This window comes from Pipra filicauda, unplaced genomic scaffold (assembly GCF_003945595.2).
Source record: "Pipra filicauda isolate LSUMZ 115617 unplaced genomic scaffold, ASM394559v2 scaffold146_size1912638_pilon, whole genome shotgun sequence".
NCBI classification, from domain to species: Eukaryota; Metazoa; Chordata; class Aves; order Passeriformes; family Pipridae; genus Pipra; species Pipra filicauda.
In genome coordinates, this window is record NW_024103951.1 from 10684 (window position 1) to 28139 (window position 17456).

General features: G+C 45.6%; 1 protein-coding gene across 4 annotated transcripts; it reads left to right on the forward strand.

The window, feature by feature from the left end:
• Window positions 1–443: 443 nt before the first annotated feature.
• TRA2B (transformer 2 beta homolog) lies at window positions 444–16397 on the forward strand. Of its 4 annotated transcripts, XM_027729321.2 has the most exons (10): window positions 450–555; window positions 6312–6589; window positions 6854–6987; window positions 10208–10370; window positions 10638–10826; window positions 11652–11767; window positions 12497–12580; window positions 14914–14976; window positions 15417–15490; window positions 15994–16397. In XM_027729321.2, the coding sequence occupies exons 4-10, from the start codon at window positions 10338–10340 to the stop codon at window positions 16002–16004; spliced, it is 570 nt and encodes a 189-aa protein (XP_027585122.1). In that variant the 5' UTR covers window positions 450–555; window positions 6312–6589; window positions 6854–6987; window positions 10208–10337; the 3' UTR covers window positions 16005–16397. The 4 variants fall into 4 exon arrangements, with proteins under 4 accessions (XP_027585121.1, XP_027585122.1, XP_027585123.1 ...); XM_027729320.2 differs by lacking the exon at window positions 6312–6589 and having other exon boundaries at window positions 444–555; XM_027729322.2 differs by lacking the exon at window positions 450–555 and having other exon boundaries at window positions 5775–6589; window positions 6799–6987.
• The last annotated feature ends 1059 nt before the right edge of the window (window positions 16398–17456 follow it).

Consider the following 17456-nt stretch of genomic DNA (forward strand, 5'->3'; position numbering starts at 1 on the left):
CGGAGGGCGGGGCTTTCACCGGGGGCGGGGCCTCATCGAGGGCGGGGGTTCATTGAGGGCGTGGCCTTCACCCCCAGGTGAGCACTCGGGGGCGTGTCCTTCGCCTCACGGGCGAGGAGGCCTCACCTAAGGGCGGAGAGGGCGGGGCTTCACCGCAAGGTCAGCGGCATGGGGGCGTGGCCTCATAGGGGGCGTGGTCTCAGCCCAATACGTGGGCGTGGCTTTCCCCGAGGAGGCAGCGCGGGGGCGGGGTCTCAGACCGGGGGGGCGCGGCCTGCTAGTCATGGGGGTGTGGCCAAAGCTGAGGGGCGTGGTCTTCTCATCGAGGGGGCGCGGTCTCAGTAGGGGACGTGGTCTCGTTACGTGCGGGGGGCGTGTCCTATGTGCCGTCGGGCGCGCGCGCGGCCCCGCGTACGCGTCACTTCCCGTGCGGGCGGAGTTGTGGCCGCGGACGGTCCGGTCCGGTCGGGGAGGCGGCGGCGGGAGCGGGAGTGGGAACGCGAGCGGCGGGACGGGACGATGAGCGACAGCGGGGAGCAGAACTACGGCGAGCGGGTAATACGCGGAGCCCGAGCGCGCTGCGCGGCCGGGCCCCATCCCTTCCCTTTTAACCCCTTTCCTCCAGGCGGCATGGCCGCCCCCGCGTCCCCCCCTCCCCGTGTCCCCCGTATCCCGCTGGCGGGCGGGCGAGGCGGCGGCGGTGCTGGGGGGGCCGCTCCCCGCGCGCCCCGCGTGAGGCGCCCGGCGCCATCTTGGGCCGGGACCGCGCGCCCGGGAGGGACAAAATGGCGGCCCCGGGCCCTGAGGGGCCCCTCGCCTTCCGTCCCGCCCCTGAGCAGCGGCAGTCCTGCGCTCCTCTCTCCGGAGTCGCCTTCCAGCCCGCTCTTGGAGCTACTTTCTGAGTTATCTACCTTTTGCTGCCTGTCGCCTGTAACAACAGCTCTGCTCCTGCCTCACATCCGGGTGGCTCGGGCTCTTATTTAAACGTAATAGTCGAAGGCAACCCCCTCGCTTTGTGAAACCTGCAGCAGATATTCTTTCAAACCTCACAGTTACTCTTAAGATCTCACTGTCTGGATGGGTTTTGTACTAATACCGAAGTAGAGGAGTTGCTAAGCCTCACGTTTGTGATGCACATTTGCAGTACGGATGACCTCTTTAACAGTTAGTTGCTTTTTATTTAGTGGATCAGCCTTGTTTTTCTTTGAATTGGGGTCAGTACTTTGTTTTGGGGTTTTTTTCAACATAATTTTAACTTCTTAACTCGCTGCAGCATCGGAGGGAGCTGTGGAGGTGATGAGTTAAATTCTAAACTGGAGGCGACAAAAAAATATTAAAGAATGTAGTAATCCTGAGCAATTAGGATTCCTTAGAATATGGCTTTTTCATACTAATTCACTATAATAAGGTGTGATACAGGAGTGTTTCTACTTCAAGGCAGGTGAGGTTGGAAAAATTTGGTCTCCAGGAAGTTAAAAATGGGAATGAATGGTGAAAGACGGGGATTGGGGAACAGAGTTGTGCTACCCCCAGTGTTCTCCTTCCTTGATGTGTTCGTGTCACTGGTGTGTTTTTAGTGAGAGAGGAGTATTTGCTCAAGGTGGGTATTTGGGTGTCAGGGTTTTTTAAAGTTGCTTTTTTAATTGTTGTGCAAGTCGGACTGGAAACCAGTTTGATCTTAAAAAAGTTTGCCAGGATAACCTGCACTGTGTTTTTGGTCAGAATGAGTGGAAATGTTAAAACTTCTGTAGCAAAGTCTTTGTGAAACATCATCGTGCAGGGTTTTGGGGCAGGAACTGCTGTCTTGCTGCTTTTCTATATTTTTATTTAAAACAAAAATACATAAACCCTGTGCAGGCAGTTTTTGCCGAGGCTTAAAATGAGTTTTGTCTGAACTTTTGTGATTTTTAAATAGACGAATTGTATGCAGTGGACATGTTTGTAAAGCTAAAACCAACGAGCTCCAGGCCTGCTGTTCCAGACTGGAGCAGGGATGGGCTTTCCTAATGCTATTGCCACTGTTATTTAGGAAATTTTTTTGCATATTTAAGGCTTTTATTTTACTGAATCAATGGCTTTTCTACTTTTCCAAACTGAAGCCTCTGCAGAGTCAGTGTTTGGGTAAATAATCTGGGATGGGACTTTACAAGTGTCAGTAAAGCTGTTTCAGGCCAGGAATTGTGCTCCTGAAAATGTGTTCCTGCTCTCTCCCTTGCAGTAGTATTCCTGCAATCAGTCAGATCTGGGGATTCAATCAGCTGGATCTTTTTTTATCCCATTTCCAGCTGCATTGGTTTGCAGGCCTGACTGGATTGAGTCCTCGTGGGGATGAAGGAGAAATTCCAGGTGCTTTTGCCACTAAGGGGATTTGGTATTTCAGCAGCAACACAAACTTAAATTGGCTTCTGTGTCAGTTTTAAAAAGAAAAACATGAAAGAAGGAAAAAAGACCCCACTTGAAGTCTCTTTTACAGCTTATGCTCCATAGTGGGAAACTTTTTGATTGAAGAAAGTAAATTATTAAATGCCACCAGTACTTCAAATACCGGAATGTGCTTCAAATACTGTCACTGTGCTGCAATGCCAGGGTTTTCCAAGTTTGTTTTGTTTTTAATTGAAATTGTTCTCACAGAGTTTCATGGGATTCAGGCTTGGAGGGGTTGGGAAAAGTCAAATTAAATGGAAACATAGAGTCTCATCTTATGAATTAGCTAATTCTGATAGTGATGGGTTGATTTGTGATCAGAAACTTCAGTAGGAGTCAGGGCTTTATTTGTATGTATTTTTTTTTGTCAGAGTGACTTGCATGGTGTAGATGCTCGATTTACAGATAACTTAGAAGGTATTTAAATCATGTATTTTAAAAAACGGTGACTTTTATTACTAAATTGTGGAAGAGGGAGGTCTGGGGAGGCAGTTTGAGAAAGTTAGAGACAAGCTGATAGCTCCATGCCTCCAAAAGGATGGATCATTCCCTGTGTTCCTCCTTCGCCAGCTGGCACTTGATCTGACCTCTTGGGGGGCTGGTTCAGTACCCAAAGCTGTCAGAAAATCATTTGGGGTTTGCTGCTGGGTTAATTCCCTGCCAGCCTGGGGCACTGAAGGAGCCCCCAGGGTCAGCACAGGTGGTGGGAGGAAGCTCTACCTTGATTTTGCAAGAGAGGCAAAAGCTGTTGTTTTTTTGTTGGCTCAGTTGCTAAATTCCATAGTGCAGAGGTTGAGGAATGTGAAGTCAGCCCAGACACACCTTGGAGAAATGGGCTGCAGATCTGATGTGACATGTGAGGCTGCACCTTTCTCTAGGAAAGTGGAAATACATAAGTTTATAGGAATCTTTGATTATAAAAGCCCTAATACTTTTATTTCTCTACCTTATATTATTGACTGAAATCTGTACCTTGCGTCCCTGTGAGGAAAAACTGGATCTGAGAAGTGCAAAGAACTCATGGCCATCACAGGCCTTCCAGCTGCTTCTGCCCATGGAAACCTTTCCTACCTCCTGCCCCCCAAATTATCCTGCTCCTGGAGCACTGTAACATTCTTTATGAATGTCCTTAGAGCTGCTCAAAATACCATCCCTGCAGTATCACACTTTGGTTTTAATGTGCCTAAAGTCTGGAAAGAATCACTTGGAAACCACAAGCCTGGACTTCAGGGCTTCCACCTGAATTCCAGTAATGCCTGAGGAAGGGGAAGAACTGTTGGTAAAGATCAAGGGATTTGGTGGGATTTTAAATTCACACTGGACAGACTTGAGGTTAGAAAAAAAAAAAAAAAGATCATTTAGTAGTGGCACCAGTCTCAATCTGCTGACCAGCAGTGCTGGAATATAGGCAGGATAAAGAAGGATCTTTCTTCCCTCTTTCAGATGGCATCACAGGAGACAATTTGGCATTTTTAAATAACTTAAAGTTCACAGAGGGAGAGAGCAAAAAGTAGGAAAAGAAAATATAAAGGACAACAAAACTCCAATTTTAGTGAGCTGTGGGAGTGACTGGTGTGAACCCTCAGGGGTAACGGGGTGTAAACTAAGTTTGGAGTGCTGCACACTCCTGGTTCATGGAATTTTGGGTAGGGAGGATTTCCTGGGGTTTGGAGGTGGGAAGGGTGACGACTGGGGAAATTTTGGGGGGTTTTACTGGTCCTAGTGATGTCCGGAGCAGGTGAGGTGCAACGAATTCCTTCGAGGCTGGAATAAAGAAGTGGCATAATCCTGTAAAATGTGGTGGATTGGGGATAGTCTAGAAACCAAATGTGGATGTTTAAAAACTGTGAAATGCTGTGAAGTCCAAAGGAACTGGATGAAAATAAGCCAGCAGTTCAGTTTTCTGATTTGAGAGATAGTTGTCCTAAGGATTTTTCTTTCCAAGTTTCTGCTGCCCTGTCCAGATACCACATCAATGTTAACATAATACAGCAAATATTGCCTGAAAAACCTACCAAATAAATGAAGATTCACCAATTCTCTCCTGATTCTTCAAAGCTTTTGACTTCTAAAAGTTCTGCAAAGGGTTTGGGGTGTATTTGTGGGCAAACTGCTCCCTGCTTCCCTCTCATCCTGCATTTCTCCTGTCCTTTCCAGCCTCAGTGCCCCTGTATTTGGACATGGCTCCTTCTGTCTTGCCCAGATTACCTTTTGTGAATTGAAGTATTTTTCCTCACAGGAAGAACTGCTTAGTTTTGGGGTTTAACCCTTCTTGAATCTTGCTTTGTCTAACTTTTTAGGAGTTATGGCTTCTTGTGGCTAAATTAATACATTAACTCAGAACTCATCTCTGTGGAATGTTTCCTTTTGAAGGTAGTAACGAATTCAGGTTAAATCTGCAAATTGTAACTTTAATTACTTCTCAGTGTTTGCCTTGCCCTTTGCAGGTCAGTATATGGGGCAGCTGTAGTTTAGAACAAAACCTTAAAAATTTCAACAAAGAGTATGGCCTTGACAACTTTGGGTAATTTCTGTTGCTCTTGGAATTAATTGAAAATCTACTTTATCCTCTAAGTCACTCCCCCCCCTCCCCCCATATTGTATGGTTGGGAATTGTAAAGAGCTAAAATTTGGGTTAAGTTGTATGGAAGTGGTTTAAGCCTGATTAATTTTGAGTTAGCAAATGAATTTTTGAATGCTCAGTCCAGGATTCCTGTTAAATTAGTGTTCAAGTTTGAGATGTTGCACAGCTAAAAAAAGGGATTTTTAACAAAAATCTGATACTGTGGTGTCATTAATGATCGTTCTTCATCACAATTTACTCTAAATGTAGAATTATTTTTTAGGAAGAAATAGAATTTTTGCTGAATTTTAAATTTTCTCCAATGCCTTGAAATTAAGAATACCTCCTAGTGTGCTCAAGTGCTCAAGGCATGTGACTGAAGCTAAGCATTACACTGATCTAAAGATAAAAATATATAAGTTGAAACTGCTAATTAGGTTATCTCAGTACCAAAGAAGATTACCAGTAGATAACAGAGCAGGTGGGGTGTGGTTCCAGAGCACTGTTGGAGTGTGGGGCGTTTTTGGGTGGTGGAAAACGCTGATTCCCGTGGAAGCACAAAGCCTGGATGTGTGCCCCTCAGGTGTGTGCCCCCCCCGGGTGTGTGCCCCTCAGGTGTGTGCCCCTCAGGTGTGTGCCCCTCAGGTGTGTGCCCCCCCCGGGTGTGTGCCCCCCCCCGGGTGTGTGCCCCTCAGGTGTGTGACCCCCCCGGGTGTGTGACCCCCCCGGGTGTGTGCCCCCCCGGGTGTGTGACCCCCCCGGGTGTGTGACCCCCCCGGGTGTGTGCCCCCCCGGGTGTGTGCCCCCCCGGGTGTGTGACCCCCCGGGTGTGTGACCCCGCTGTGCAGGCAGCTGGGGGGGTGTGTGCTCACAAACCTTCCCCTCCGCTGCAGGATGGCCCCGAGTTCAGGCAGCTGTAGCTCACTGAAGGCCCAACCACGCTGTGCTTTCTGCATTCCAAAGCACGGTGGGCAGCAGGACCTTCCTGCACTCACTTCTTGTGGAGTTTGTCTCAGTATGTGGCTGATAGTGCAAACTGTTTTGAGTTTCCTGGTGCTACAATTCCTTAGGAGGTACTCAGCTGATCCAGTTGCACTTGCTATATTAAATACAGGCATAAATAGCAAATTCAGTTGCTTAGTGTTAAGTTAAACTGAGTTGACTGAACCTGTTGATAAAATCGTAGGGCTTTGGTAGATTCAATCCTTAAACTGCATTTATAGTAAAAGTCCACAGCACATTTTTTTTTTCTAGTTTCAGTTTTGGCACTAGATTTTATCCTGGAGTTCTTAAATATTCTTCATCCTGTTCTTTTTCTATTAAGGTTAATGTTGAAGAAGGAAAATGCGGAAGTCGCCATTTGACAAGTTTTATAAATGAGAATTATTTGAAGCTCAGGAATAAGTGAAGCTGAAATTTGAAAAAAAAGAAAGTGAATGCATGCTAATTATCAGACCAGAAGTCCCACTTGTAGAATATTGAGCAATTTGTGTGAAGTGGGGAAGATGAAAGAAGTCAGAATTTGAAACGGAAGAATGAAGAAAAGGAATAAAAATGAAGTTAAGATAAGAAGTAATCTGGAATCTGAAAGCACTACGCTAAGTAATTACTAGTCTGTTTATGTGTCCCTGTATATTTTGCTAAACATGCATGCATTATCTGTTTAATAGCAAAAGTACATGCAGGGTAAAGAAGTGTCTACCAGGGAAAAAAAAAAAAAAACCTCCTTAACAATCTAGGCAGTGCTAATCCAACTGCCCGGACACGTAGCAATGAATATTTCCATTGATTTCACTGGAGCTTGTTTGCAGCCCGTAGGTAAACGAGGAATTGTGTCCAAATTAGGCTTTCAATATCTGCGTGCAGGAATCCCGCTCTGCTTCCAGAAGCGGAAGTGCTCATGGGTCTGGCAAGTCGGGGAGACACACCCCTGCAAGATCTCGCTCTAAGGAGGATTCCAGGCGCTCCAGGTCAAAATCTAGATCCAGGTCTGAATCCAGGTGAGTTGGCTTCTTTTACCTCTTCCTCCTCTTCACAACTCAGGTGGTCATGTCCGAGGTGACGTCCAACTCAGCCGGTTCTGCTCCCACAGTTACCAGGGATCTGTGGCCGTGGAATGCGGAGGGGCATCAGTGGTCTCAGGGTTGGTATTTTTGCAGCTTTTTCCAAGAGTCAGCTACGCAGGAGGTAGTCAGCTCTGTAGGTTTGTATCCCTTCTGACCCACTTTGGAAGTGCCTCTTGGAATATTGTTTCTGAGCAGGGAGTGGTAGGAACTTTTTAGAATTGCCCAGTTTAGGTCACATTAGGTTTTCTCATGGTGTTCCTGGAGTGGGTAATGAAAAGCAGTTGCAGAGATAAGTCTGACCTTTTAAATACATTAATTTAACATGAAAATTAACAGGCTAGGGAGCTTTAACTATTAGACAGCTTTCCAAGCTCCCAAAAAGAGTTGCAGAGAAAGTAACCTGCTCATTGTATTTGTTACGTGGCAGCACAAACACACCCTGTGAAAGTGCCTTTTACACTGTATCACCTCTCCTTGCACTCACCGGGGTGCAGGGGCAGAGTTCCTCCTAAAAGAGCTGATGGTTGAGTGCTGACTGCAGAAATGAAGGTGTTGATGGTTTTTTTACTCATTTGTAGGCATTCAGGTTAAATAAAGTGGGGTTTAGCAGAGGGGGTTCCACTTGAGCTGTTCACAACTTACTGTTTTTATGTGAACAAGCAGGGAATTGCCAAAGCCTGGGGGAAGGATGGTGACACTGGGAGATTTTGTGCTATTAGCAATCACAAATACTGTGTTAGATCTTGCAAGATCAAAGTGAAAGGCTTTTGTGAGAAGGAAAATGGCTGGGAGGTTTTGACAGCAGAAGAACGAGGTTTATTGTCCAATTCAGGCACAGTCACAAATGTGAAATCATGCACTTGGCAGTCCCTGGAGTGCAGGAACAAATGTGTCAAATTAAATTAATAAACACTTGGTGGAGTAGCACCGTTGGAGAGGGTGGAATTGGAGGGACCTCTGGAAGTGCCAGCAGTGAGAGAGGGGTAGGGCAGGTCAGGAAGGGTCTAGTCCCAGATCCTGCCCAAGGCAGAGTCAGCTCTGGGCTCAGACTGTGCTCTCAGGCCTTTGTCCAGCTGGGGTTTGAAAACCTCAGGGGGTGGAGGCTGCAAAACACGCCTGGGGAACCTTCTGATTTTACAATAAAGTCAGGAGCCCACCCAGCATGTCCTTGTGCCCCTTAATCCGTGACCCCAGGGGTTCCATACCCATGTTTCCCACTTGCAGAGTAACCATCATACTGAGTAAGAGTGCAATCACAAATTGTATAAAATTCTGGAGAAGCAAATACAAGATCTAGAATTCACAAGAGACCTGGCAAATCATTTAGTTTTACGAGAAATCAGTCTTTAATACCCTGGCAGCTGACTTTATAATTTCTGATGACCAAAAGTAGCAGTTTATGACTACTATGGCCTCCTGAGCATTTAACAGCTGTCTTGAAGATGCCTATGGCTGGAAATACTGGAATTGTAGAGCAGGGTTAGTGTTCTTTAGCAGGTTTGGGTGGAATTGTGTCAAGGCGCATATTTAGAAACATTGTATTTTAATCTCTCTTCAGTGCTGTCACACCTTGGGATGTGGTCAGGGGCACCTCATTTAAATCTGGCTCTCCCCAGAGAAATAACCCTGTGAGAACTTTCATATTTCTTGGTAGTTTCTGTTGCAAATGTATTTTTGAGTTACCAGCTTGGTAAATTAAACTTTGATTTGGGAACCAACCTGTGTCCTGGTGTTTTTATCAGTTGGGGTGTGGATCTATCTGATTTAAAAATCTGCTTTTATTGAAGTGTGCAGCTTGTTATCTTTGGCTGGACCGTTCTGGTACCTGGAATATCAACTCTGTGTTTGCCTTAATTATTTTTTTTCCTATATCTGGCTGAAACGTGGCTGTGTGCATGTGTGCAACTTCATTTATTATTATTACTATTTCAGTCTTTTTTTTTACTGCCTTCTAGCTTCAGGGAAGTTCTCTTTTTTTTTTTTTGTAAACTTTCTGTTGCCAAAAATAATATTTTCGTTCTAAATACATAGTTAGAAGTGCTGTAATGGGATATGCTGCAGTAATTTCTCCTGGGCATGGATATATATTTCAAGTTGAGCTTATCTGGCTCACTGCTGGTGAGGTTGGAGGTGTTTTTTCAGGAGATCTGTCCTGCAGTTTGGCTGTCTGGTGACAAGTGGGGAGAAATCCTGGCTGTGAAGAAGCTGTTAAATGCTCAGGAGTAGAAACCAGTTCAGGTTCAGAGCTTCATTCGTGCCAGCGTGGTGGTGCTGTGGAACTGGAGGAAGGACATCTAAGACACAAGAGCCTAAAAATCAACAATTTATGACTTAGATCCATTGGCTGTTAAACTGTTAACTGCACTTCTTAGCCTTGCAGGGGTTTTTCTTGGGAGTGGTGTGGAATGCAGGTTATTCAGTGCAGCCATCACAGGGCAAGGGCAGGCAGAGTATCCCAGTGGAAGTGCCTGCCCAGCTTTTCCCCTAGGATGGGCTGTTTTGGGAGGGCTGAGGGTCTGGGAGAAGGAATGGAAGTGTTCCAGAACCTCATGTCCACAGAGCTTATACTGTCAGAAAACATTCTTGGGGAGGGGAAAAAATTAGTGAGCAGTTGCACCTTTGTCTAAAGACACTTGGAGTGTGAACGTGTCAACATTGATGAACAACTAGTGTTAAATAACTGCTGAAATACCAGCAGGTAAAGGAGCTACTGCAGCTTAATTCCTGCAGATTGTGTTGAGCTCTGTTTCAGGGCTGTTTGCCAGACTTTAAAGGTGCATTTATTTTTCAGTGCCCCCTCTGCAGTGGTGCAGGCTTAATGTTAAACCATACTCCTGTTCCCTTTATCTGATAAGTTTTAAAAGACAACCACCTCACCTGTTTTTAACTAAACTCTGAATATTCTAAGCAATACTGTGTCAAACCAAGAGAGCCTTGTTAAAGGAAGTTAAAAGCTGAGTAAAATCAAGGAGAGGCTCCTGCAGGAATCTTAACAGTGAATATTTAACAGTCCTTGTGAGTAGTGACTAAATTGATTATAAGTGAAGCGTGTGGGGCTGCAGGACTTTGGAAAACGAGCTGTTTGTGACTCTGATGTATTTTTGGAGGGTTAAAACCCCCAAACCAAGCCAACACTGTACCTTTGTCCCCTCAGATCTAGATCGAGGAGGAGTTCCCGCAGACACTACACGCGGTCCCGCTCCCGGTCCCGCTCCCACAGGAGATCCAGGAGCAGGTCGTACAGTCGGGACTATCGGCGCCGGCACAGCCACAGCCACTCCCCCATGTCGACTCGGAGGCGTCACATTGGAAACAGGGTATGTGTGCTCAGGAGTGACTCCCAGTGCTGGGCACAGCCTGCAGTCCCCCAGCCTGCTGGTTTGTGCTGTACCCCGAGAACACAAAGGGTTTCTGTGAAAGGAGGTTTGTGTTCCTCTGGCTTTGATGTGACGGTGTCTCCATTAGCAGGTGACCCAGCCCAGATCTCAGCCCCGTCTTTGTTTTATCTTGAAACCCTGACAGTCACAACCTGCACTGCAAATACAACCTCTTTCATTCTGATCTCTGTCTGTCCCTCCCTTTAGGCAAATCCTGACCCAAACTGTTGTCTCGGGGTGTTTGGGCTGAGCCTCTACACCACAGAAAGGGATCTGAGAGAAGTGTTCTCCAAGTACGGGCCCATTGCCGATGTCTCCATCGTGTACGATCAGCAGTCCCGGCGGTCCAGGGGATTCGCCTTCGTGTACTTCGAGAACGTGGAGGATGCCAAGGAAGTAGGTTGGGGGCCGGGGAATGTTTGTGGGCTCTCACTTGCACAGGTCTTTATTCTGTCACCTGGGCAAGCTCAGGGCCTGAAAAATGCTTGGCATCTCAGAATCATGGAATTTGGGCTTGTGAGTGCTACAGAATGAACAGGGAATTCTGTACTCACCCAGTGTAGAATCCTACACCGGTGCCAGCCTTGCAGAGCTGTGTGCTTATGGGCTGGAACCAGGCTTATATTCTGCATAAATCCCACTCCTGAAACTCTCCAGTGTCTTCTGTTCCACATCTGGCATGAAGGCTTCCACGTGGATGCTTTGGATGTGGGTCCTGCTACTTGGCAGAAAAAAACCCAAACCACAATTGTTTTGAGTTCTTCAATTCAGATTTACTTATGACTCTGATATCATTATATTCATGGTTATGGTTATTTTTAGGGGTGTATTGGAGGAGAGAAAACACTTAAATCAACATAACAGTGCTCTTTGTTAACTGCTGAATTATTTGCTGCTTCTTGTGTACTGGAGTAGTTGCATCTCCCTACATCAGCATGTTCAAAGATTCCTCTTAATCTTATTAAGAGGCACTGCAACACTTGTTAAATTATGTTCCTTTCAGGCTTTTAATGGCTTATAAATTACATTTTCAGTGGTTACTGATGTTTAAGTCCAGATGGTCTTATGGCTTATGTTCAGTGTTATACAGAAAGCGTGAGTCAGACCTGGCTCCAAACTGAGTCTTTTTAGGACTTACTTTAACACTTAGAGCAATGGTTAGAAATCTCTGTTGGTACCAAAGTTCATGCCCACAGCTGATGGTATTTTATCATTCCTTAGGCAAAGGAACGTGCCAATGGAATGGAGCTGGATGGAAGAAGGATCCGGGTAGACTTCTCCATAACAAAAAGACCTCACACGCCTACCCCTGGAATCTACATGGGAAGACCCACTTAGTAAGTGACCTGTGTGGGGATTTTTTTTTGCAAACCAGGATTAATTGCCTTGTGTTTTATAGGAATTGTTCTGTTTCCCCTTTAAGACACCTGGTTCTGAGTGGGGTTTTTTTGGTTTATCAGTCTTCTGCCTCAGCCATCACTACTGCATCTCTTTCCATCTCTTTTTAATTTCTAAATTATTTTAAGCTTTGTAAGCTCAGGTTTTCAAGAGTGAATGAGCAAATGCTGGTGGAGCAGCTGTGTGGCTCCATTAATATTTGGGATTAGCAGTTCGCCCTGTCCACACAGTACACTTTTGACTTCCAGTTGCCAAGAATGTAAATTGTTTTCCCAAGTCATTCCCCAGTTGATTTCCCAAGACTTTCAGCTCACTGGTGGTTATGTTGATGTAGTGTTGAGACTGCAGGTTATTTTTGTAATCAGAAAGTTCATTCAAAAGGAGTTTACTCAGAGTGAATGAAGAGCAGTCACAGAATGGAATTCCTCCTGTGCCTGTGATACCAAAAGGTTAAGAGGTTGCAGGCCAGAGAGGAAAGGACCTGGCTGAAAGTTCAAGCGTTTAAAAAGCAATTGTTTAAGTAGTTCTGTTCCTACCTACATTGGTCTTTTCAGCTGTGAGGGTGGGAGGTAATAACATAACCCAGTTTAAATAATATGAACTTAGCTGACTGCAAACCATGTGAACGTTTAATATCTGATAAAATACAACCCTCTCTCCCTCCTCAGTGGCAGCTCCCGACGACGAGATTACTATGACAGAGGGTACGACCGAGGGTACGACGACAGGGACTATTACAGCAGGTCATACAGGTGAGGGGCTCTGGGGGATTTCACTGCTTTAGAAACTTCTGCTTTCTCAGCTACCTGCACAGGCATCAGGCAGTTCATCCTACGTAAGTATGACAAAAGAGTTTTGCACTCACTGTCAAACCTTCCTGTGAAATCGTCACCAAAATGACAAATCACGTCGGTCACACTGAGAAATACTTTGTGGTGTTTAACTCGTGCCGTGATTTAGTCCTTAATGTCTTCTGGGTCTGCATTAAGTGTGTTTTCTGTACTCTGATTTTAGAAGAATCTTCGGTTGGTTCATCTGTTAGCACTGAGATGGTGCAGATCTGATATTTGAGTTGGGATTACAGTGCCAGCTTAGATATTGAGCACAGCGTAGTACACAAAAAGAAATCGCAGTGCTCCCCAGTATCTCCCACTGATAATTATGGTACCTCAAATGTTGCCAAAAATAAGGAGTTGGGGATTGTAACAGACCTGTTCTCTCCTGGACATTTGCATTTAAAAAACTTTTTTAACATACCTCTTCAGGTTGGATATGTGTGTAAACAAGTTTGGGGTGTAATTGGTGCTAGTGATGGAGAAGTTTGTCCTCTGCATTTTCCAGAATGTTCCCTGTGGAATCCTCACAATTTCTGGGACGCTCTTAAGCTGGACACAAATTCAAGAGTTTGTTTTTTCTGCCTGCAATCAGCAAGCATTCCTGTAATTGCAGAATTGTGTAGTAGTGCTTCCCAGTGGTTTGCAAAGCTTTAATGCCTCTGCAATAGGTGGATTTAGGATTGTTCCCTGATGGCAGCCATGTATTCATGGAAATAGCTGGATTCTTTGCCACCATTGGTGTGTAGCTTTCAGATGTGGTAGAAGGCTCTTGGATCAATCATCTAGTTTGTTTTGGAGCACGAGGTGCAGGAGCTTGCTTGGGATAGTTAAAACTTCACGTCACTTAATGTGCTAAAAGTAATTAACCAAAGTACTGGAGCAGCTCACGAGGGTCTTGGGGCACAGGAGGGATGTACAGCATAGTCTGGTGCTACACAGGCTGTTAAATGGTGCTTCCAGCTTGCTTCTCCCACTTCCCTTGGTTTTGTATGGCATTCTGATGTGAATATCATAATAAAGACGCCTAAGGACAGCAAAAGATGTGGCTCTGCAGTGGTTGGTGAGAGTTTTGCACCATCTGTCTTGCACTTCTTCCGAGCTCAGATTTCCTCATTGTCTCAGGAAGGGTCAGTCGGGGTGTGCTGGTTGTCCTTGAGATCTGTTGCTTGTGTGCTCTTCAAGTGTCATTTATTCCTTGGTTAGATGTGGCAGGAGCCCAGATGTTCAGTGCTGAAGGGGTTCCTTTTCATTCCTGACCAGTGGTCAGGTGTTTGTGAGGTGTCAGCAGAAGCCGTCACCGGGTCAGGAGCTGCAGCCCAGGACAGTGACCTGCTCTGTGGAAGGTGTCCCTGCCCATGGCAGCGGGTGGAACAAAGTGGCCTTTAAGGTCCCTTCCAGCCCAAACCATTCCATGATTCCAGGAATATGGAGCCACAAACACCTCATGTGTGGCTGCTTTAAAAATATCAGGATCTGCTGCTTTCTCTTCCTGGTTGTGTGAGGGAGAGAGAAATGTTGGGGTGTCGTGAGTGCTTCCCTGAGGAAGGGAGGCTTGGAATTGTTGAAGATGCAGTGAAGCATAGCATACCCCACCCAAAAAATTCAATTAGTAACAATTCCTTTGCCTTCCCTGCCCTCTGTGAAAATAAAGCCTTAAGGGAAATACAGTGTCAGATGGGAATTGTCCTGTTAAAACTTTAACTTCTCCTCATTTCCATGGGAGGCTTAATTTTGCCTGGGAAAGTATCTGTAAGCTAATGACTAACCTTAAAACCAGTCACCAAACCACAACTGGAGAAGACTTTAAACTTGATTTAGTCTCCTTCTGGTAACGCTTTGCTGATCTAAGTCTGAGGAGGTACCAGTCCAACCACTTAATATTAAATGCAATAATAAGTTGTTTCTGTTCTATACAAGGAGAAATTGTACCTCAGCTCTTGTTTAAATGTGACTGAAGTGTGAAAATATTGGAGTGTGGGGTTTTTTCCTGCCTCCACCTTGGAATCAACATTTGTCCTCAGGGTAGTGAGTTGATCTTGCTACTGTAAAACAAATTATTAACTAAAAGGGCCTGCCTTAAATGGGTAAAAATGAACACAGCGAAGTAATTCAGCATCATCCGGTGTAGGAACCAATGTTTTCTTGTCTTGACATCATTTGCTTACCCTTGATGATGTTTTTTGCTTGTACAATGAACTTCTTGTTTATTTTTTAAATCCTTAAAAGTCGTTCTGCTTTTGTTTTCACAGAGGAGGAGGCGGCGGTGGAGGAGGAGGCTGGAGAGCTGTTCAGGACAGGGATCAGTTTTACAGGTATTTACTGGATTAGTGGAACTGGGCAAGGAAACCCAAAACTTGGGAGTGCCTGGATTGGAGGGGTTTGGGGTGGGTTGGCTGTAGCAGCGACTGCAAGTCAAATAAATCTTCATCTTGGACAAATAATTCAGATTAAAAGCTAAGGTGGATTTATTTGTCTTGCCCTTCTTGTTTAGGATGCTCCTGACTTGAAACTAAAGTGGCATGTGGGCAAATTGTGAGTGCAAGAGGTTGTATTTGTTGTAAGAGTCAAAAATAATATTAGACCTGGTATTAGAAAATTCACATCTTCACTGTGTTACCCACTGGAAATGTTGATCAGCTCTTCCTGTGCTCATTAGTTTTCCCAAGTGCATTCCCAAGCCCAGGGTGGGGTTAGAGGTATCCACATAAAGCTGGGTTTAACAAAGGGATTGTTTGTGTCCCCCCTGTCCCAGGAGGAGGTCACCGTCCCCATACTACAGCCGAGGGGGCTACAGATCCCGGTCCAGATCCCGGTCCTACTCACCTCGTAAGTACTCGTGGAATCCTGCAGTGGGTTGGGTTGGAAGGGACCCTAAAGCTCATCTTGTTCCCCCTGCCATGGGCAGGGACACCCTCCATAGACTCCAAGCCCTGTCCAAACTGGCCTGGCCTAATCTCAGAGTTCACATCTCAAAAGCAGATTTCCCCCTTCCCTGCAGGTCTTTTGAGCTTTTGTGTCCATAAGGATTGACTTCAGCGTGGTTTCTTAATTGAACCACAGTTCCTTTTGAAGGAACTGAGCAACAGGCAACCTTGAGCACAGAGCAGATATTTAGTTTGGAGAAAATAAACAAGATAACAGTACTTGTTTTGAAGCTGAGGTCCTGTTCCTTCCTCCTGAACTCTCTTAAAGCAGGAGTTTGGTTACCTCCAGGACATGAGGCTCTGGAATTTGATGCAGGTTTGAAGGGGGGCAGTGAGCTTTAGTTCCAAAACTCTCAATCCTTGAAGTCTGACAGTGTGTTTTACTGTGTTTGTTTTCTCTTCCAGGTCGCTATTAAAGCATGACATGGAATTTCTAGCTACAGCCTTTGAGTTGAAATTGCAAGTTTGTGGACAATATTTTTTTATTGTCTCTTCTGTTTAACCAAGTGACAGTGCCTAGTGAATTAGGTGACTTTGACACCTTTTATGAGGACGACTTCTGTGGTGTTCAGTGCTGTTTCATCCTGCGTATTTGTGTAGTTGGTGCTTTGTTTTCACTTGTGTTTTGAAAGGAGTATGTTTTGCATGTATTTTTTTAGTCTCCATTTTGACTCCTGAAGGGTTTCTATTGTAAAGACAAAAACTGTGCAGTTAGTTTTTTCTACTGATTCCAAGTTACTCCCAAGATCCAAACCTGTGTAAAATGCTTTCCGAAAGTGACAAATAAAACAAAAACAAGTTGTTTTTTTTTCTTTTCCTATTTATTTTTGCCAAAAAACCAAAATCCTTCAGGTAATCCCAGGGCAGGTGCTGTCCATTCCTTTCAGGATCAGCTAGTCCTTTGGTGTCCCACAAAAAAAATTGTACTTAAAGTGCTTCTCAAGTCCATTTCTCACTTCTAAAATCAGCCTTGAATCCCTCACTTGGGAATCTGTGCAGTTGGATCCGTGAGCTAATTACTTTTTAATCTTGTGTTGGAGGAGCTTTCCACACTGGTTCATTGTGAGAATGTGGGGTTATTGTCTAGAAATAACACTATAGTCATTTCTGGACTCAAAAATGATGCTCCCTGTGGATGTAGGGTAGAAAAATCCTTTTCCTGTTTGCTCTCACGAGGAGTTTGATAAATCACGTGGAGCAGGGGACTGAAGGAATAGGCCCTGCCTGCTGCAGCTGCCTGGAGAGGAGGTGACCAACAACAGCACACCAGGTGCCAGGGATTTACAAATTATCAAGGTATTTCTAAAAACTTCCCTGTCTTTACTTGTCCTGAGTGGACAATGGGATCAGGGCAGTGATTATTTTTAACTGTCTAAGCAATAACGGCCCATCCAGGACTGAGTTGTCGCTCCTGTTGACACATTCCTTGGAATGTGTCACATGGTTCCTGTGCTGAGAGTGTCCCAAATCTGGGTGCCAGATCCCCACTCGATGTGAGCATTGCAGGCCATGGTGCTCTATGGATCATGGAATCATTTAGGTTGGAAAAGCTCTCTTAAGACCATCGAGTCCAGCCATCCCCAGCACTGCCAAGGCCACACTGACCCGTGTCCCCAAGTGCCACATGGCTTAAATCCCTCCAGGGATGGGGACTCCACCACTGCCCTGGGCAGCTGTGCCAATACTTGACAGCCCTTTCCAGGAAGAAATTCCTCCTGCTGTCCAACCTGACCTTCCCCTGGCACAGCCTGAGGCCGTTTCCCCTTGTCCTGTCCCTTGTTCCCTGAGAGCAGAGCCTGAACCCCCCCAGCTCCCCCCTCCTGCCAGGGAGTTGGGGAGAATGAGAAGGTCCCCCCTGAGCCCCCCCA